This window comes from Limanda limanda, chromosome 6, assembly GCF_963576545.1.
Source record: "Limanda limanda chromosome 6, fLimLim1.1, whole genome shotgun sequence".
Taxonomy (NCBI): domain Eukaryota; kingdom Metazoa; phylum Chordata; class Actinopteri; order Pleuronectiformes; family Pleuronectidae; genus Limanda; species Limanda limanda.
This window is the reverse complement of record NC_083641.1, coordinates 10,497,409-10,517,113: the sequence shown is the minus strand read 5'-3', so window position 1 is coordinate 10,517,113 and position 19,705 is coordinate 10,497,409. Positions and strand designations below refer to the sequence as shown.

General features: G+C 39.2%; 1 protein-coding gene across 1 annotated transcript in view; it reads left to right on the top strand.

The window, feature by feature from the left end:
* ubash3bb (ubiquitin associated and SH3 domain containing Bb) overlaps positions 1-5,279 on the top strand; it is a 43,782-nt gene extending 38,503 nt beyond the window's left edge. The window contains exons 10-14 of the mRNA XM_061073142.1: positions 19-111; positions 260-404; positions 1,163-1,269; positions 1,419-1,528; positions 4,619-5,279. Coding sequence (XP_060929125.1) covers positions 19-111; positions 260-404; positions 1,163-1,269; positions 1,419-1,528; positions 4,619-4,756 — 593 coding nt within the window. The 3' untranslated portion in view covers positions 4,757-5,279. The remainder of the gene's footprint in view (positions 1-18; positions 112-259; positions 405-1,162; positions 1,270-1,418; positions 1,529-4,618) is intronic.
* The last annotated feature ends 14,426 nt before the right edge of the window (positions 5,280-19,705 follow it).

Below are 19,705 nucleotides of genomic sequence, written 5' to 3'. Positions count from 1 at the left end.
GAATATGTGCTTTTCCAGGTGAGGCACTACTAGAGAGCAACACAGTGATAGACTTTGTGTACTGTTCTCCCTCTCTGCGATGTGTTCAGACTGCACAGAACATCTTGAAAGGTAAGAAGAGTCTTCCTGCGCAAGTATGATAAGACATTCACTCAGTATTCCCTGAGCAGTCACACAAAATGAATTGTACATCAGGGACATTAAGAAAGCTCAACATAAATAGTTGGTTGTCTCTGATGCTGTGTGTATGTGTGAACAGGTCTGCAGCAGGACGGTAAAGTGAAGGTGAGAGTGGAACCAGGGCTTTTTGAATGGACCAAGTGGGTTTCTGGGAACTCCCTGCCTGCATGGATACCCCCGGCTGACCTTGCGGCTGCCAACTTCAGTGTGGACACATTGTACAGGTGAAACAAACAGCTCAGGGTAAAACACACATTGTTTAAGTAATTATACTGTATGTGTATAATTAGTCATGTAAATGTGTCATCTGGATGACTTCTACTCATTTTTACAGATTTTTGTTGAGAAAAATTACATATTTTTTACATTGTGAGTAAAATGTCTCATTGTTGAAAATGGTGTGTGATAACAGAAGTTTAACCAACATCACACTATAACAGTCTAAAAAAAACAGTAGCTGCCAATGAAAAGAAGTAAAGTATAGTGTGCTCAGTTAATATGCAGCAAAGTTTCCAAAATGCTTTTCCTCTATTCCTGACGTAATTATTGTAGAAGACAGAATGATTCTAGTGACCAGTAAAAAAATATCTTGTCTGCTCTCTATTACTTGTCACTTTACTGTCAAATCAAGTATGTAAATCCAAGTCATGCGTAAGGACACAGGAACTTATTTGTATATGTGCTGTATATACAATATGTATTTGTACAGTGCACAGTAATACACACACTACCTGCAGCTGTATCTGTGTTGTTTATCTACTCTGCCTGCAGGAATGTCCTCCTTTATTGCTTTGTAGTACATAAGCACCTGCTGCTAGTATTACTTGTGTAATGGATGAACAATTTTCTTATTTTCACTGAAAAGATCAACGTCAAACCACCAGGCACATCCGGCAATTGCCTTAAAATCAGTCACCCAACAACAGATTTTACAGGTACCTTAGTTAAACATTTTTTTGAATTGGTTCTTGTCTCCATACAGACCCTTGATCCCAGTCAGCAAGCTCATTGTGTCTGAGTCGTATGAGAACTACATGAGTCGAAGCTACCAAGTGACCAAAGATATCCTGTCGGATTGTAAAAACACTGGTAAGAAAAACACAGCAGAGCCACTTGAGCTTTTGGAGGAGGTTGATGAGTCTGTGTAGATGAACTTCTTTTACTTTATTGTTTTAAACTCTCATGTGTTTGTCCTCTGCTGATATTGTATCCTGCCTGGGTTTCCACTCTATATGTAGGAAACAACGTGCTGATTGTAGCCCACGCGTCTTCCTTAGAGGCATGCACACGCCAGCTGCAGGGCCGCAGCCCGCAGAGCGCCAAGGACTTCATCCAAGTCGTCCGAAAGGTCAGTTCAATGCATACCTTTTTCAATCCAGTCAACTTTTTTTCCATCTGTACATCCCACTTCTATATCCACCCATTATTCCTTCCGGATGGTTCTCTCAATTCCTTTCCCCCATTCTCACTGTGGCTGGTTGTACAAAAACATGGGTGTGGACACGTAAAACTCCAGAGATGTAAAGCATCCACGTGTATAAAACAAATAAGAGAAAAAAAATCTAAATCTGATATCTTTCGAGTTTTATTTAACCCCTCCTGAGTCCTCTCTATCTTTGCTCGCTAGTGTCGACACGAACCACCCTGTAAACGCAAACTGGGCAAAAACAATGTAATTTGTTTTTTGTTAACACGAGCGACGGACATGATTATTTAAATATAGAGCAGTGAAGTTATCACACCTGATAACAAGTGTTCATAGGAACCACATTCAGGACACATTTTAATGTCAGATGTGAACAGACGTACTTAATGCTGTCCACTTGTCAGTATTAGAGTCAGGACGGTTGATAATATCAGGTCTGCATGGGGCTCAGTGAACACCGAGGTGGCTAGGGACGCGCTCGCATGCTCACAATTAGTGATGTAATGTTTATTATGCTTGTGGATTCCTACTAAACTTCCTCTTTGGATAATGGTTCTTTGTTGAGCTGCTCATTATTGAGAAAATGGGGTTGCAAACTTTCATAACTCAGATCAATAAGGCTTTAGTGTTTGTCTGCATGCTGTTCAACAAAAAACAGCACGCAAGACAGAACATGTCAGGATGATGTGAAATACGCAAAAATAATGAACCAAACAAAGAAAAGAAAACAGGAGTTGATACACTATTCTCTCAGAAACTCAACTTATTTTCCTTGCAATTTATTAGGAGAGATGATTTAGAGGCTGTTGAGAAATTTTTGACCATCCTCACACATTACATCTGTACTGCATTATGAGAATAGGGCCAGTCTAATTCCACACATCCTCTCGTCTCTCCCAGCAGTACCCAAGGTCAGGTTATAGATAGAGGGCCAACTAGCAGTACATTGTAGTGTCTACTCTCATGGACTTTAAGATCTCATTCAGATGCCTCAAACAAAGAGGTACCAAACTTCAACTCTTTTGTGTATTTCACCAGTGGCAAGACGTAAGGACTATATGGGATTTAGGAATGCATATTTAGACTTAACTATCCAATAGGATGCGACACGTAACAGAGAGTGACAGCAATTCTAGCCATTCATTGATGTGCTGTTGGAATGGGTGACACAAGTAGAGGGAGATATACTGGGATACTGTTGGAGACATCTTCAGACTATGGGGGTGATCATTTCTCATGTGACTCTGTTAGCGTTTCTATATAGTTGCACCCCTTGGTCTCGTTGATGCATCAAGTCTACATTCAAATCTTCTGCATAAGACATCAGCTGCCAGAAAACTTCCATTAATGAGGCCAATACTGGCCTTTTCCACAAGTGTAGTATCTGCATGTCTTGGTTGATATGTATTGATTTAAAAAGTTTATTTTTAAGATTTTTTTACAAATGAAAAAATTCTGAACTATATTCACCTCAAGTGAAACGAAAAAAATGCTTTGCACGAAATGTTGTTACTGGCTTATCTCTATATGTAGTCTCCTGCCCATAGACAGTGGTAGATAGATCATCTCCACTACAAATAGACCGACAGTCAACACCTACCAACCCACAGTTTGTCCATAATAACAAGAGTAATGCCCCATGAAACCAATATGTCTGTAGCAGCATCAGCCCAAAAAACTAAAAAGTCTGCCTCTACACATACAAGGAAGAATGAAGATGAATTTATCACTGCACATTGATAACTAGGTGGGTATCCATCAAGCCAACGAGGAAGGTCTTGATGGGCAGTGTGGCTTAGGGGGTAGAGTGGTCGTTCTCCAACAAGAATGTTGGTGGTTCAATCCCCACTCTTCCCCATATGCCGAAGTGTCCTTGGCAAGATACTGAACCCCTAAATGGCCCCTCATAAAAAAAAAAAAAAATTGATTGTACTAATTTTAAGTCGCTTTGGACAAAAGCATCAGCCAAATGACATGTAATGTAATGTAAAACCATTGAAGATGCATACAAACAGTGAATTCCCTGTTGAGCTCACATTGTCTCAGCTACACATTATTAGTAGTTACAGGTTTGTAGTCATATTTGTCACTGTACAGTGGCCAATAGAATCCTACCCCCCAATTAAATCTGGAGCTGCTTCAAAATTATTCCTTGTCATTAGTGAGTCCTCTCCAACAGTTCTACAATATACTGTGTTTGTTCTTGTATAAGTTTGAATGATTTACTGAACTGGTGTTATTTTTCCACACATTACATGGTGGCTCTTTCAGAGGTCTGTAACACAATCATCACAATCATCAGACCCAAGTTCAAAACTTCTCAAAATACTAGCAGTAGACAGGAACTCATTATAAATATTATGATAATGATAAATATATTTATCATGCCAGGACACAGAAGACGACCACACTGCTGGCTACAGAGTTTATTAATATCAAATATACTGTGTCCAAATTGCACCACGTTGCACTTCCTTGGGCCATTAACAACACACATACTATGTGTGAATTGATAAGATAAACAGTTCGCGAGATATGCATTCCATATACAGACAGACAGACAGATGGACATTTGTGGAATTAGTACGTATAAGACAGTTATCATTGCAGAGCAGCCAGAAGATGTCAGATATAATAAATATTAATATAAGTTATGTCAGCAAAAGTTATTTATCTTGAACCAGAAGAGGAGACACTACAACTTTTTATTGATGATTTTGAAAATTCTGTTTATTGTAAGTTTAACATGTACGATAAATTAAAACAATCAGTTCACGCTAGTTTTAATTATTTTATTGGTGATGCCAATAGATGGGCTGCACAGAGCACATTGTCCAATAAGCCAGAAGTGCAACTTCACTCAAAACATGATGGATAGGGTTAGATACGCATAAAACATCATGGGCAACATAGTTTTCCTTATAAGAGGTTAAACTACTCGCTCATCTAAATAGCATCTGTCTGACCTTCTTTTCCTAAAACTAACCATTGATTCCTCTGCTTGGTCTTCAGATCCCCTACCTGGGCTTCTGCTCCAGTGAGGAGCAGGGGGACACAGGGGTGTGGCAGTTAGTGGACCCTCCCATCCTGCCCCTCACACATGGACCAAACCACACCTTTGACTGGAGGGAGACACTTCTGCAAGAATGATGTCTTCCTGACAAGTTCCCCCCACCATAGCCAACCCAACCCGCTCATACTGTACTCCCACAGGAATGCGGTAACGAGTTCGAACCATTGGAACATTTATCTTTTTAGCCTCATTCATGCAGCTGCTGGTGTTGTAGCTGTGACAGCTGAAGGAGCTTCCTGCCTGAAGATGAGCCCATGGTGAACTGACTGGTTCCACAGGGATTTAACACGTGTAAATGCCCCAAAATTAAACAAAAAAATGCCAGTGCAGGGCTGGGTGTTATATGCATTGTGTGAGAGAGCACTCATGGCAATTCAGTTAATAATCAGTCTCAGGAAATGTTGTGAAGTTAGTATAAACTCTGCCTCTGTGCATGATTAGCTAGACAAAAAGAAATAGTGAAAATGATTACAACAATTGATGTAATCCCATTCAAAGCTAGTGCTCAATATGATAGTTTGGATATTTTTTCTTAGCTCTCTGAAAACTCAGGATTTCTATTTTGTTAAGTTTATTTTTGCAGAAATGTTTTCATATTCCTCTGAGCCAAATTAGTTTAGTTCCCTAAATGTAAACAACTTTGAAGATAAATAGCTCTGAATTCAGTACAATCTGGCTTGGCTTACTTTTCCAAAACCATTTGTTTAACATTTGCTGTGTCTGACGTCTCTCTCGTTTACTCATTCACTTTAGTGGGAAGTAAACAGGTGCATGTGTTACACAACTGCTATTTTGCATTTTAGAGGTATTAGCAACAAGCAGTGCTCGTTAGTACAATAGTATTCAGTTGTACATTAGGGATCACTTTGGCTTAATAACATTTAATCTTGTTGAAGCTAGCGTATTGGAACAAAATGTGTTTAATGCCAAATTTGTTCGAACTTCATTCTGGAAAAACTGAAAGCCATCAGCACGTCATAATGTAAACATGAAAATGTTGCTTGTTAACATGTTAATATTAGCACAGCTCGGCTTTTACCTGAGCTTAATTTAAACCTTTTGTTCACAGCTTAACAGCAAAGCTCCACTTATGTCAACCATTTCTACCGTTTCTACGATATCCACGGTTTCATAACGTCACGGTTTCATCAGAGTTAGAATTGTAAAAACTACTATATCTAATTATGGTGTCCTGCCTCTCGCGACATGCGCCAGCCACTGAAACGTTAGTTTAGAAGAGGGAACTGACTTAACAGCCTTATTTCCACCAATGCTGGACAAAAACTCAATAGGAGGAGATCACAGTGAGAGGAGAAATCCTTGTTTACTTCGGTTACTGAACAGCTCGGAAGGAGGGGCCGACACACCCCCTCTCTCTAGCGCCCTCTCTCTCTCTCTCTATTCACCATTATAAATGTAGCTAAGAGTTTAATTCACCTATAGAGAGGTAAACTATAATAAGAACAGGAAGAATATGACTTGAACCAGGACAATATGCCCGTTTACTTTTTCACAACAAGTCAAAACGCCGCTCCCAAAACAACTTACGTCGGGGACCCTTCACAATAAAAGTCCCACACAGATATATTGCTTATGATATCTGTAAACACAAATTCACTGACCAGCCTTTCACAATAAGGCAACTAAATGAAATAGTTTACATGAATAACTTTAATATAGCCATCATTACACTATATAAAATAACTGGATATTATTCATGATAATACAAAACAACATACAAAAATGCAAAATATTGTGAAATTATTGTGGACATTTGTGCAAATATTGTCATATCAAGGAGTGAGAGTAACTAAATGTATAATTTGATTACAGATGATTTGATTTGAGTGTGTGCCTATTTCACGAAATTTAATGAGACAAAAAAAAATGAGACAGAAATATTTCAACAAAAAAAAAGTGATAGCAGTACTGCTTCCCTGCACAGATCGCAGTTTCAACACACTGTAAATGAGAATACGTGCAAATGGGTTGAACCACAGGGCTCCTGACCAGAATGAAAACAGATAATAACATATAAGCTCTGGCTTAATGTGGCCCCTCATGTTGTCTCTATTTTGGTGCCACATGTAGCACATACAGTACTGTGTCCTCTACCAGTCATGTAGTGTATTTACAACTCAAATATATCAGCACAGCCTGCACTATTGACAATCATACAGTAGCTCCTTGATAGTGGTCCAGCAACATTTTGAGTCTGTGTTTGTTTGTCTGTAGTTCAGGGGTTCAGAGTAGCTGTAAATACTATTTTTTTGGAAAAGAAAAAAAAGTCTTCCGATTTTATTTCTATTTATTTATAAACATTTTTTCCAGATGTTAGAGGAAAAAATGTGAAACAAAATTTTGTTGGGGGAGTCATTGCTTTTAATAGCATGCAAGATATTATCTCAGGTGTTGACTGCATTTAAGACAACATGTGTATATGCAGCTCTGAAAACTGTTGCATAAATTGAATGACTGTGTTGTTGTGAGTAAACTCTTTGAATGAAAGTGATGCCTCCTGATGTACGGACTGCCCATTCATAGCTACAGAGGAATTTGTGAACTCAGTCTGCGGAAAACATGAAGTGTTGCCTTTTATGATTTTTGATGCATGTCATACATGTAGCGTATCAACAGATCATAAAAGTTGCATGTTTGGAATTTATTACAAGACAGTTCTTTATTAATCTCTCTATTCTGGGACACTTTTTTGGAAAGATTTAGAGATAATATTTTGTTGCTAAAATATTTGAGTAATGTGTCACAAGGTGCTTTGGTAGAATTCCTGGTCAGCAAGATCTTCACCCGTGGTTGTATCATCTCAGTTCTTCCACAAAAAAAGAACTCCATAGTTTAATTCGGCAGCAACAACAAATCAAAGATATACAAGCTCTGCCCCGCCCCTCTTTGGAACTCATGAAATGTCATGACTTCGAAGGTATGGTTGGTAACTGGTTTCTGAAACACTATCTTATTTGGGGAAACCTTGTTTCCTTCTTCTGAGATCGAACACAGCTGCAGTCGAATACTTTTGTCCTGAAAACTCCAAGCATCCGATCTGTCACCTTGAGCCGTTTTTGAAACCATTCCCCCTCAGGAGCTCGGCTTTGAAAATTGAAATGATCGCTTTTCAGAAGCCTGAGAAAAAATACCAGTCAACATTGTTTATTTCTGTAAATAAAGAGGTTGTAAAGTGTAAAGCAACAATATTATGTTCATATTTGTGACATAGAGTAAGATATTGTATGAGGTTCCACTGTGTTAAAACCGTCACAAGGAACACTCTGTGTTCAAACACCTACATGTTCTCCAGTTTTATCCTTTAAACAAAATTGTATCAGGCAAAGGTTTTGTCCATGTGTAACATTCTCCTGTTTGGTACAAATTTTGCCAGGGGTACAGGAAGCTCTGCAGGGTGCCATAAATATGAGGCTGATATCAATCCTAACTGTCTGCACTAATAGGACCATTCACATTTATGTCCCACTATTCTGAGCGTGCTCTTTTTTAGCATTAAAAAAGTCACTTTAGTGAAAGTAACAAGTTTGTGAATGCACCCTTAACCGCAGCATAACTTCATTTGTTCCTGACCGACTCTTATTGATGAAGTGTTTAAAAAATCCTTACCAGATTGGAAATTTTCAATGAGAAACATCTTCCTTTCAGGAGCCTCATCGTTCAATTCTATGAGGGAAAAATCTTCTTGGGTATTTCTCGTGTATTTATTAAATTTCCATTTTGAGGAAGCAGAGCGCTCATTAAATCTTAACATCTTTTGTTCTCTAAGCAGTGATACTCAATGAAATATACAATGAAATATCAGTTTACAGATGCTTTGTTGACATAGGGACACATTGACACAGACACTGAGAAGAAATCCACTGCAGCCACACAAAGGTGAAAGCAGTTCTCCGCAGTTGTTTTATTATTAACATATACATTTCATCATGTAGCAAACTTGAGCGGCACATGTTGTATTAAAGAGTTACACAGAGTGGTTAGTGAACAGAGCCATTAGGAAGAAGCCATTTGGTTCCTGTATTCTTTATTTATTGTCAGAACATATCACCAAACATGTAGAGGAATTCATTTAGAGTTACTTTCTTTTGAAATCCAAAACAAATTTGTTGGTTTGTTATTTTAAGATGAGGAGCATCCAGAGGCTACGAGTAAAGTTTGTTTTAAAATGTTCTTCTGTGTGTTTGTGAAGCACAGAGTAATGAAGAAAGAGGCTGGGCTTTTTATATTAATATTTGCACATGTTCACAACTCTTCGGACAGAAAGACAGCAACACATCATTCTGTCATTTGTGGGGAAAAAGTTGATGTGCAGTTTGTTTTGTTCTGATGGAGCTTGAAATAAAAGCATAAATGTCTCTCCATGGCAATAACATGGTCAAACAACAGTTGTGCAAAGTCACTATTTATCCATCTATGCCGCCAATACTGTAAAGAACAAAGAAACTCAATAAAATCCTACATCCTTGATTTGCTCTGTGACTGTTCAGAAATAATGCTATCATCTTAAATGGACATCTTAAAGACAGATGTCCTGTGGAATGAGACAGAAATTAATGCGAAGACATTGATCTTATGTAGGATTTTAAGATAAGGTTCATGTGAAGTATGTGCATTCAGATTAAATAAATATAAACTTTAAGCACTTATTAAATTAAAATAATAGTGAAACCTGTAAACACACTATATTATAGTTTGATAGAGATGTCAGAGAACTGTACATTCAAATTCTTTTTTTGTAAGGCCCATAGAGCATGTCAAGACAACCAGTAAAAACAAGAAAGAAAACAACAATGAAATCAGTGCAATGTCCACGGACAGTTAAAGATCTGTGCCGTATACTAACATTATGAAGTAAGAGCAGTTAATATGACGGTAAAAGGACGGTGCACAGGATGACAGCTGTGAAAGCTCTGCATTAGAGTGTGTTGAGGTAAGTAATACAGTAATAGACTATATAGAGTTAAAGTGAATACGAATATGTACAGGATCGGTAGCAGCAGATGAATACATTTTGCTGCATATGAATAAATATATATACAGCAGATGTTTTTTTTTTATATATATATTTTTATTAAGAGGTTAGGCACAGTAGGTCAGAAATCAATGTCAAATTTACATTGGGTATCACAAAATCTCAGCACGACAATCAGCAATACACAGAGACATTAACACCACAAAAACACTGCACATCTTGATGGATCAAGAATAGTATATACAGTCTTCCTCCTAGAATGTTTATACAGCAGATGTTTAACGTATGAATACATATAGCAGCGGGCAGGGGTGGACTGGCCATCGGGCATACCGGGCATAATCCCGGTGGGCCGTTGACCCAATGTGGGCCGGTCTGGTTCGCTATGTTGTTGTTTTGTTTTTTTTCTCTTCTTCCTCTCTAAATTCCCTCCAATTGGGCCGGCCAATTGGCTACAGAGGGCTAGCAGTGTGTTGCCAGCATCGACACATATTATTGGTCTATTGTTTGTCATTGTCAATCAATCATGGGCTGACAGGCTCAGAGAGCCCTGACAGTGCTGTCAATCACAACACAAACCAGGGTGGGGCGGGACCTCATTGCATTGGCGGTGGGAGTCGCGGGACGGGCTGCTGCTGAAACAGAAACTTAAAATGGATAATAAGAGTAAAAAACGCATCGGGGAAAAAAAGCAGAAGTCTCTGGAGGTGGAGGCTGCTAAATGTGCCAAACTGACGGACCTATGTGGTGCCGGGTTCACCAGCCCAGCAGCAGCAGGTGCGCCGGGAGACGAGCGAGGAGGACTCGACAATGATGAGCGAGTGGAGGCAGACATGTGAGCGCGCATTTTCAATTTTCAATACATTCTCCAAACTGGCTCGTTACTTGAGCAGCGGAGGTTGGCGTCGCACGCCTCTACCGACGGCGCACCTCTCTCTCTCTCTCTCTCTCACTCGCTGCCCCCTCCCTCCTGAGATGTGCAGGTCCCGGTGGCGTGTTTGCCGTCGGGGGGGGGGGCAGCGCGAGAGGTTGGTCTATCCCTCCGCAGGTTCACCTTCAGAAATCTTGTTACGACTTTTACTTCCTCTAGAATAGGATAAGAGATAGTGTCTTATTTTGTGTGCCTATAGTATAGTGGTTATACTGTGGTTTATTAATGTTCTTGGGCAGACACAAGAGGCACTTGTTTATAGTTAAATAGAAGTTCAGATGCACTGGTCCATTACTATTTGAACCTCAGCATCTAGGGTTCAAAATTGGTAAAATTATACATTATATGCATATTGTTGTTGTAATTTTTCAGTCAGTTGAGATAAATCTTGAGGAGAAACATTTTGGGTTGTTTTGTGTCTGTATAGACCTACTATAAAAAGCAATTTGCATTTTTAATTTTAGTTCTTGTACTTTTGATACTTAAGTACATTTCAACACCAGATACTTTTGATACTTAAGTACTTTTAATATGAGCTACTTTAAATTGACGTAACTTATGTCTTCTAAATGTCTTAATGGCAGATGTGCTCGGCTAATTATGTGGGCCGGTCTGAGCCAAAAAATGCCCGGGCCGTTTTGTTCTCCCAGTCCAGCCCTGGCAGCGGGTATGTTTTTATATAGGCTAGTTTGACTGGTTTCACTGCTGATATAAGTGAATGAACAAAGTGAGGAGTTAATGAGAGGATTGAAGTGAAAGACATAAATAAAACGCTGGACATCGCCCGTGGTTTTGATCCCGGAGAAGAGAGGTGCAGGATTTGTTTAGTTGTGAAAGGCACAGAAGGAGCCACTGAGCTAAACCAGTGCCACACAGTTTATAGCAGTTCTGCCAATCAGGAGCGTGTATGTAGCGAAACTACCGTCTTTGCAGGCTGCTGCTTAGGGGAGTCAGTGAGTTGGGCGGAAGTGTTGGTTTCACTGCAGAAATATGTGTTGAGTGGTTTACTGGTAAAAACAGACAGACGAAAGAAAAGGGAAAGAACAACGTATTGACCAAAGAGTGAAGAGAAGAGAGAGAGAAAAAAAAAAAGGAAAACACTGGACAGCGCCCGTGGCTTCGAACCCGTGAAGGCAAGTATTCAGAAATTCCAAATTAACCGATGAAGTAACCACTGAGCTAAACCAGCGCGGATGGGAGAGGTTTAAATCTTTATATACCTTAAGTACAGGTATTTCTCAGGAGAAATCAAATACGTCGTTCGATACGGATGAGCAATGGTCGAAGAAAACCACTGATCACACCAGAAAACTGCTTTTATACAGGAGTGTAGATTAATGAACACAAAGGTGGCTCCAGTTTTTCTGACTTTATGCTCTGCAGTGTAGTCGGGGACCTGTCTCACACAACATGGACTCCATAATAATGTGTCATCCTTTATTTGTTTATTAAACCTACTTCATTAACACACACAGAAGTACAGAATTATTAAAAGCTGAAATGTAGAAAAACATAGAATAGTTCATATGTAACTCAATCAATCAGCAACATTAATATTTTTGGTAAATTATTTAATGTTCATGCTATGTCTATTTAACCAATTCAGCAGTTAAATGTGAATTAAATACTATATTTCAATTGTAGACATAATTATTTCATGTATTTATGTATATATTGTCGGTTAGATGTAGGTAAATGTTTGTCCTGTGTTTAGAATTGTACATGTTTAATAACAATCACATGTATCTAGCAGCTAAAAACATATCTCTACAGTGTAGACAAGTGATCATCTCACTGTCACTACTTTGATTTTTTACGACCCCAGTTTATTTCTCCCGTTTGTCTCCCTCTGCTGGTCTCCTGTTACAGTGATGGTCCTGAATGTGATGTGGTTCTTTGTGTTTCTATGAGTTTAGTTTTAGATGACGATGGTGTTTTATGTGGCCCAGAACATGGATTTATCCTCCTAATATATCCATCCACAACATTTCTCGACAGTGAAACACTCTTCAGAAAAACTCCCTCATTACACTTGAACTCTTTCCCTTCAGACTATGAGAATTAATGACATTATTCGTTGAAGATCTGGCGCCAAAAAATTAAGAAAACACTTTTTGTCAAAAAGGAATGAGACAAAATTCCTTCAAGTCAATAAACGCACTGTTTAACTGTTAGTAGAAAATGTTTTTGCTACTCAAGGAATCAAACTATTTATCGTGTTATTTGTTTGTATGGGTTGTGTTCAATTCCCTCTGATGGCTTCGATCAGCATTGCTTACCAACACTAGATTCTATGATTATGTTGATTTGACAGAATAAAATCATCTGGTTTTGTTGTTAAACTTCTTTTTCAGCATCTGAAGACAGATGTTTTCAGCATCTGTAGCAGATGTTTTCAGCTGCTGGAGACAGATGTTTTCAATAACTTGAGAATGATGCCTTCAGCATCTGGAGACAGATGTTTTCAGCAGATGGAGACTGGTGTTTTCAGGGGCTGGAGACAAATGTTTTCAGCATCTGTAGACAGATGTTTTCAGCATCTGTGGACAGATGTTTTCAGCATCTGTAGACAGACTTTCAGCTGCTGGAGACAGATGTTTTCAATAACTTGAGAATGGTGCCTTCAGCATCTGGAGACAGGTTTTTTTCAGCAGCTGGAGACTGGTGTTTTCAGCAGCTGGAGACAGATGTTTTCAGCAGCTGGAGCCTGGTGTTTTCAGCCGCTGGAGACAGATGTTTTCAATAACTTGAGAATGGTGCCTTCAGCATCTGGAGACAGGTTTTTTTCAGCAGATGGAGACTGGGGTTCTCAGCTGCTGGAGACAGATGTTTTCAGCAGCTGGAGACTGGTGTTTTCAGCAGCTGGAGACAGATGTTTTCAGCAGCTGGAGACTGGTGTTTTCAGCAGCTGGAGACAGATGTTTTCAGCAGCTGGAGACTGGTGTTTTCAGCAGCTGGAGACAGATGTTTTCAGCCGCTGGAGACAGATGTTTTCAGCAGATGGAGACTGGTGTTTCTTTCATCTGCTGCCTGCAGTCTCTGGTTATAACAGTAAAAGGTTCAGTCAGGATAAGTATATTTTGTCAGTACTGTTCCCTTTAGGAAACTCATATTAACATAAACACGTATGCACGTTCCTCAAAGTCTGGGTCTGTTCCACTGTTCCTACATTTGAGAAGCAGCAGCGACTAGTGACAATTTTATTGGTACTTCATTCACATTGTACTCAAAAGTAAAATTGTAAATCACAGGCTGTGTTTATAAGTGCTTACAAGAGAAAAAACTCCTCAAGACATCAAACAAACCACATTGACTTGTACAAAAGTTAAAATATAAAATACTTGGGGACGGAGTGAATACATGTGATTGATAAGACAAGTAATATTGAATTCATCTGTGTTGGTCACGAACTCCACAGCCCGTCCCTCATGTCGTTTGTCTGTCTGGAACCAGGAGCCTCCACAGAGACACCGTGAGCAGAGGCCACAGCACGGCCGGAGCTTGATGCAGTATTAAGCCTGTGGTACCAACACAGGGCCTAATGGCTTCTGAGAAGAGAGATAGAGGGACATTAGACTCAGTATCAATCCACTGCTGCATCATTTATACAAAACATGAAGCCATACAGTCCTGCCTCCTACACAAAACCAGTCCCAGATGCCTGCACTGAAAACCCCCTCACCTTTTTATCATGCTCCATATCTTAGTTGGCTTTCTCTATGTACTCTGGCTTCCTTCTACAGGGCAAAGACATGCTGATTGGGGCTAGGTTGAATGGAGACGCTTAATTGACTATAGGTGTGAATGTGAGAGTGAAAGGTTGTTTGTCTCTGTATGGTGGCCCTGTGATGCACTGCATGGCCGCCTGTCCAGGATGACCCCCCCCCTTCTCATCCAATGTCTGCTGAGACTGGCTCCAGTTCCCTGCAACCCGCCATCAATAAGCAGTATGGATGGATGAATGGATGAATGAATGGATGGATTTAATTCCAGCTGATGAAAGGACGTCTGTTTCGAGTCGAATTAGAGAAGTATGGAGGCATTTTGGTGGTCACCATGTAATTCAATTGTATTGGATTTGGCTGCAACACTGTTTTCCCCTGAGACTCTAAAAGTGTTTGGTGAACTCAAACTCTTCACTCAACCCTTCATCGGCATAGTGGTGAGTAGTCCATGAGTGAATCTTTTAAATTCATACATAAACCCATAGCTCCACTAGAGGAACGGTGAAGAAGAAGTTATTCAAAGAAATCAAACTACTCAATAACCATTATAAGTACTCACAACTATTATAACTTTTTGGACTATCCTTTTAAATGTGTCATTATTGTAAGCATGTTACCATGACAAGGCGCAGTTTGTATAATTAAATATAAATATTGCATTTATTTCATGAATAGAAACAATTGGCAAACCACCAGAAAATGTAACGTCATCATGTTGTAGTGTTGTGGTCTAAACGTAGAGATGTCAGTATTTGTTAAAATAACGTTGCGAGCATAATTACATTAGTACAGAAGCTGCATCGTATCCTGAATATCAAAGTTGCTTTACTGTACATTTCTGCTTTTAATGTACAAACATCTTCTGAAGCCCATTAGAAAGTCTTTGCTGTTTTTTTAATGGGAGGGAAAGAAGCTGATGTGATTGAGGTTTCAACCTCAGCAGCTGTTGAGTGGCTCCATCTACGGTGGCCCTTAGAGCTCAGTGCACTGCATGCTCAAATGAAAACAGACACGACACATACAAATGGGGAAAGAAATTGACAAAAATATGTACGGCATAAAAAAAACGCACTGCAACTACTAGCAATCGGAGAAGTATTTGGTGGTGTTGTGAGTATTTGCCCCCCGTTTTCTAGGGTTAGGGTTAGGGTGCATTAGTTGTCAAATTGATGATGTCTATTTGCATGTGTGGTTTACATTAGTCTCACCTGGTGGAAATATTGTGGTGCAATATACTGCTGCTGCAAATATCTGTAGTAAAGCGCATAATCTCAGTATAAACACGCCATATCAGTAAACACGCCATCTGATGATACTGATAGATTTTTATCATTAATCCAAAGTAACAGATTTATAAAACTCAATGTGGAACTCAAATAAGCTTCTGTTGGTAAACTTAGCCCATGCTCACTCTTCTTCTATGGTGTATTGATTCACAACTCATAGATTACTGATAAACTGGTTCCATATAAGGTCTGTATTCACCTGCTAGGGAACCCAGGGTTTAAATTAAGCTGCTGGACATAAATACAGTGTGAACGCTCAGCAAGACATTTACTCTATGAACTATAATGACAGAAAATACTGACTTTTTCCTTTAGTAATGCTGTAGTCTATGGTGATCTGCTTCTCTTCATCCCTGCCCTTTCTTGTCAGGGTGCAGTTGTAGGCCGTGGTTTTGTTTTTGTACAGCGGACCCTGGTTGGGGTGAAAGGACTTGCAGTCTTTCTCAGACAGACCCGTGGCTATCACGTGACCGCTCGATGTCTTGTACTTACAGTCGAAGGATGGAGAGCCTGGACAGGTTGCATAATAGCATTTCAACCTACAATGGATCAAAACCTTATGGTTATTCAATTTGGAAGGCTCACTTCATTTAAATGTAAAGTAAATACATCTGAAATGTGATGATGTTGAGCCGTCGGTTTGGACCTGAGGGTTCCATTCACGGTGATGCAAGCGGTGAAAATGCCGAAATTCCCTTGTTGTCCCGTGGCAGATGAACCTGAAATCAGATGGCACACTGTTTCTATAAACCACAACATCCAGAAGATTCAAGATTCCCCTCAACCCGAAGCACAAAATGAATGTTAAACTGACTTTACTTAAAGGTTCAGTGTGTAAGATTTAGGTGAAAGGGATCTATTGGCAGAAAGTTAATTGACTTCAGCTTTACTCTTGACAAACAACATATTTATCTAAAATGGGCTAATGCAACATTGCTTGGAACTTGGAATTTCTTAGTTGCATCAACTTCTAAAGCAAATTGATTCACTTGAAAACCGATTGCCTTAAAAAATCTATGATATTGTTTGATATAATTTAAGGGCTTCAGTAATCCGTCAATTAGAATCAGGTTCCTTTCTCCTAAAAATCACATTTAAAGTTACTCATAACAAATTAACTGACACTGTTCAAAGTTCTACAATATGCGTTTTTTAATGTCTCTTCCTTCAACAACAACCATGTTGCTTGGTTGAAAGTCTAATTCATAATATATTTTTTATTTGCATAACTCCACCAAGGCCAACAGCCCCCTTCATGAAATAAGTTCACTTGAACCAGAGTTTTATGTGGATCTGCGCCAAATTTCACAAACTAGTAAATATCCGTTCCCTTAACCTGCTTTTTTTTCTGTCCACAAATTCCGTGAATTATTCTCTGAGAGATAAATGAAAATGTTGCAAAATCCACTCACAATATAAAAGAAAGTGAAAAATAAAAGATTCATGATCCGGATCTGCACCAAATTGTATGGATCCCTCCTTGGGTCATACCCCGGCCCTCTACTAAGTTTCATGGAAATCGGTCATATACTTTCTTGGTCAATCCTGCTTACGATGTCTGGAGACACAATTATTGGAGATATTGTGGGTCATGTGAATTGAAAGATGGAGCAGTGTGATCATGTGATTAGATGAGATTAAAGACAATTTAATAAACACAGTTGTGACGTGATGAAAACAGACGTGTCTCATCGTATTCCCTGTCTTACACTCATGATTTGAGGAAAGTGGTGTTGCTCTGATAATGAACTGTGTGTGAAACCACACCACTCACAACACACAACTGATATTTGTCACCAATCAAAAACCCCACCCACATTAGCTGATACAGTTGTTGGCTCTCAGTGTGCTGTTCATATCAGAGCTCCACTGTTGGGAATAGAATGTCAATATAGTTCAAATGACAGATCACTGTATATTTCAACTTAAATACATTTAAAAGACACTTTAATCAGTTTAATTTATATGAGGGGAACGTTTTAATCTTTTGATCATTATCAATTTTTTACCATTCTTTATCAATAAATCAGTGTAACTTCAGAGGATGGTGTAATGTTTCAGGAAAATCCAATCACAATGTCGACCATATTCGCTTCAGTCATTCACAAAGCAACAACAGGAGGGGCAAATAAGGCCATGGACATGCAGTGATATAATCCAATCTCTGGAATCTGATTAAGGCAGGTTCTGCTGATTGATAAGATCGTTACAGAAGCAGCATGAACCAATAAAACACTGGTAGAATCCTCCTCAGTCAGAAAGCTAGAAACTCAACCTCCCTCTGCTGCTCGTGTCCACTGTTACATCACACATTATGCATGATGATACGTTAAAATAAATCATAGAAATTCTTAATTCTGATATCATATTATTTGAAGCGTGCTTACCCATAAAGGAACAGACGAACAGCGTCAGTGAGATGTACATTGTCTGGATCCTTCTGGGACACTTGACCGAAAACAGAACAAGGTACATTCACAGAGAAAAACATCATGATGATGTCATCTATTCAGAGAAGAAATATTACAATTTCAAATGGCCGCTGATCCAAATGTTTTGTCATCATGACAGAGGTGTCGCATTTATGCACAAATCCACTCTTCTCATTCTTTACGGAAGCGTATTGCATTCACTTGAAAAGAAAAACAAAGCTCTGGGTAAAAAAAAAAGTTAGAAAAACAGGATTTTTCCTGTTTGTTCTATTATACTGTCAGGAGGCCTCAGCCGAAAGAGGACACGAGAAATGATTATTGAATCGGGACATCACACTCGTTTATTTCCTTCACACTCTTCAGAAAAATCCTGTTTTTCGAACTTTTTTTTTTTATACCCAGAGTTTTGTTTTTTTTTTCAAATGAATGCAATAAGCTTCCGTACATTCTCTTACCGTCATGCTAAATTTAAAGTGGAACTTACACTTGTTGTGTCCAGGCACGTCTCCTGTATTGCTTCAACTGAACTTGTTGTTTGTTCAAATGAAAGAGAAAATTGAATAGATTTCAGTGCCTTACCGTTGTTCTGCTTTTTGGGTTTTTCTCCTCAGTGAATCCTCTGAAGACAGAATCATTGATGCAGTGTGATGGGGCTGGGCAGGGCATTATGAGGGAGGCAGCTGGGTGGGAGGGTCGGTTGGCAGGAAGCCTTAAAGTGCCACTGTATTGTACTGGTGCTTATTTGGCTGACTGTTGACGTAGACGCACAACTTTCTTTCTACTTAATTTTAAGTAACAAATTACACTCAAACATTGTTCAGTTGCAGTGGTTTGTGTGTCGTGCATTAAAGTTCCAGTGTGTAAGATTTAGGTGAAAGCGATCTATTGACAGAAATTGAATGTAAACTAATCCTAGTGATGTTTTCACAAGTTTGTTTCATCTAAATCATACAAATTGTTGTTTTATTTACCCTAGAATGAACCTTTATATTGAAATACCTTATTTTTACATCAGAGGGGGGGTCCTCTCAATGGAGGCCGCCATGTTTCTTGTAGTAGCCCAGACTGGACAAACTAAACGCCCTTTGAGTTTTTATGACAATTGAAGGCTACCACAGGTTTTCTTTCATGTTTTGAAAGAGGAGGGGTGGTGAGGTTTATCCAGCTGCGAAATTACACTTTCTGTCAATAGATTCTACACATTGCAACTTTAAGAATCAATGAAAAAATTCAAACGATCATTTGTGTCATCAAAATGTGTTCAGCCATCACTGAGCCGACAAAACACTACAAACATGACATGGACACGTGCACAACATAGCAAAAGAACAGATACACCTCCATGTGGTCAAACTGTGAAAACCAACAAATTAGAACATATCCTAGACATTACACAAATATAACTTGTGTGTTTAATGTGTCTTTAACATATACAATGTAAACCACGTCCCTTCGCTTTTTGTAGGCATTAGCAGAATGTCAGAATGAGCAGATGTGAGAGCAGATCAGGAGATCCTTCAGACAATTCACCCCGAGCTAGTGGGTGTGTTGTTACGTTTCGAACACACAACAGACGCAAAACTCAGAAAAACAAATATGTTGATGTGACATACACGAGACGTCGATGAGGATATCAGGAGAACCTTTGGTATAGAGGCC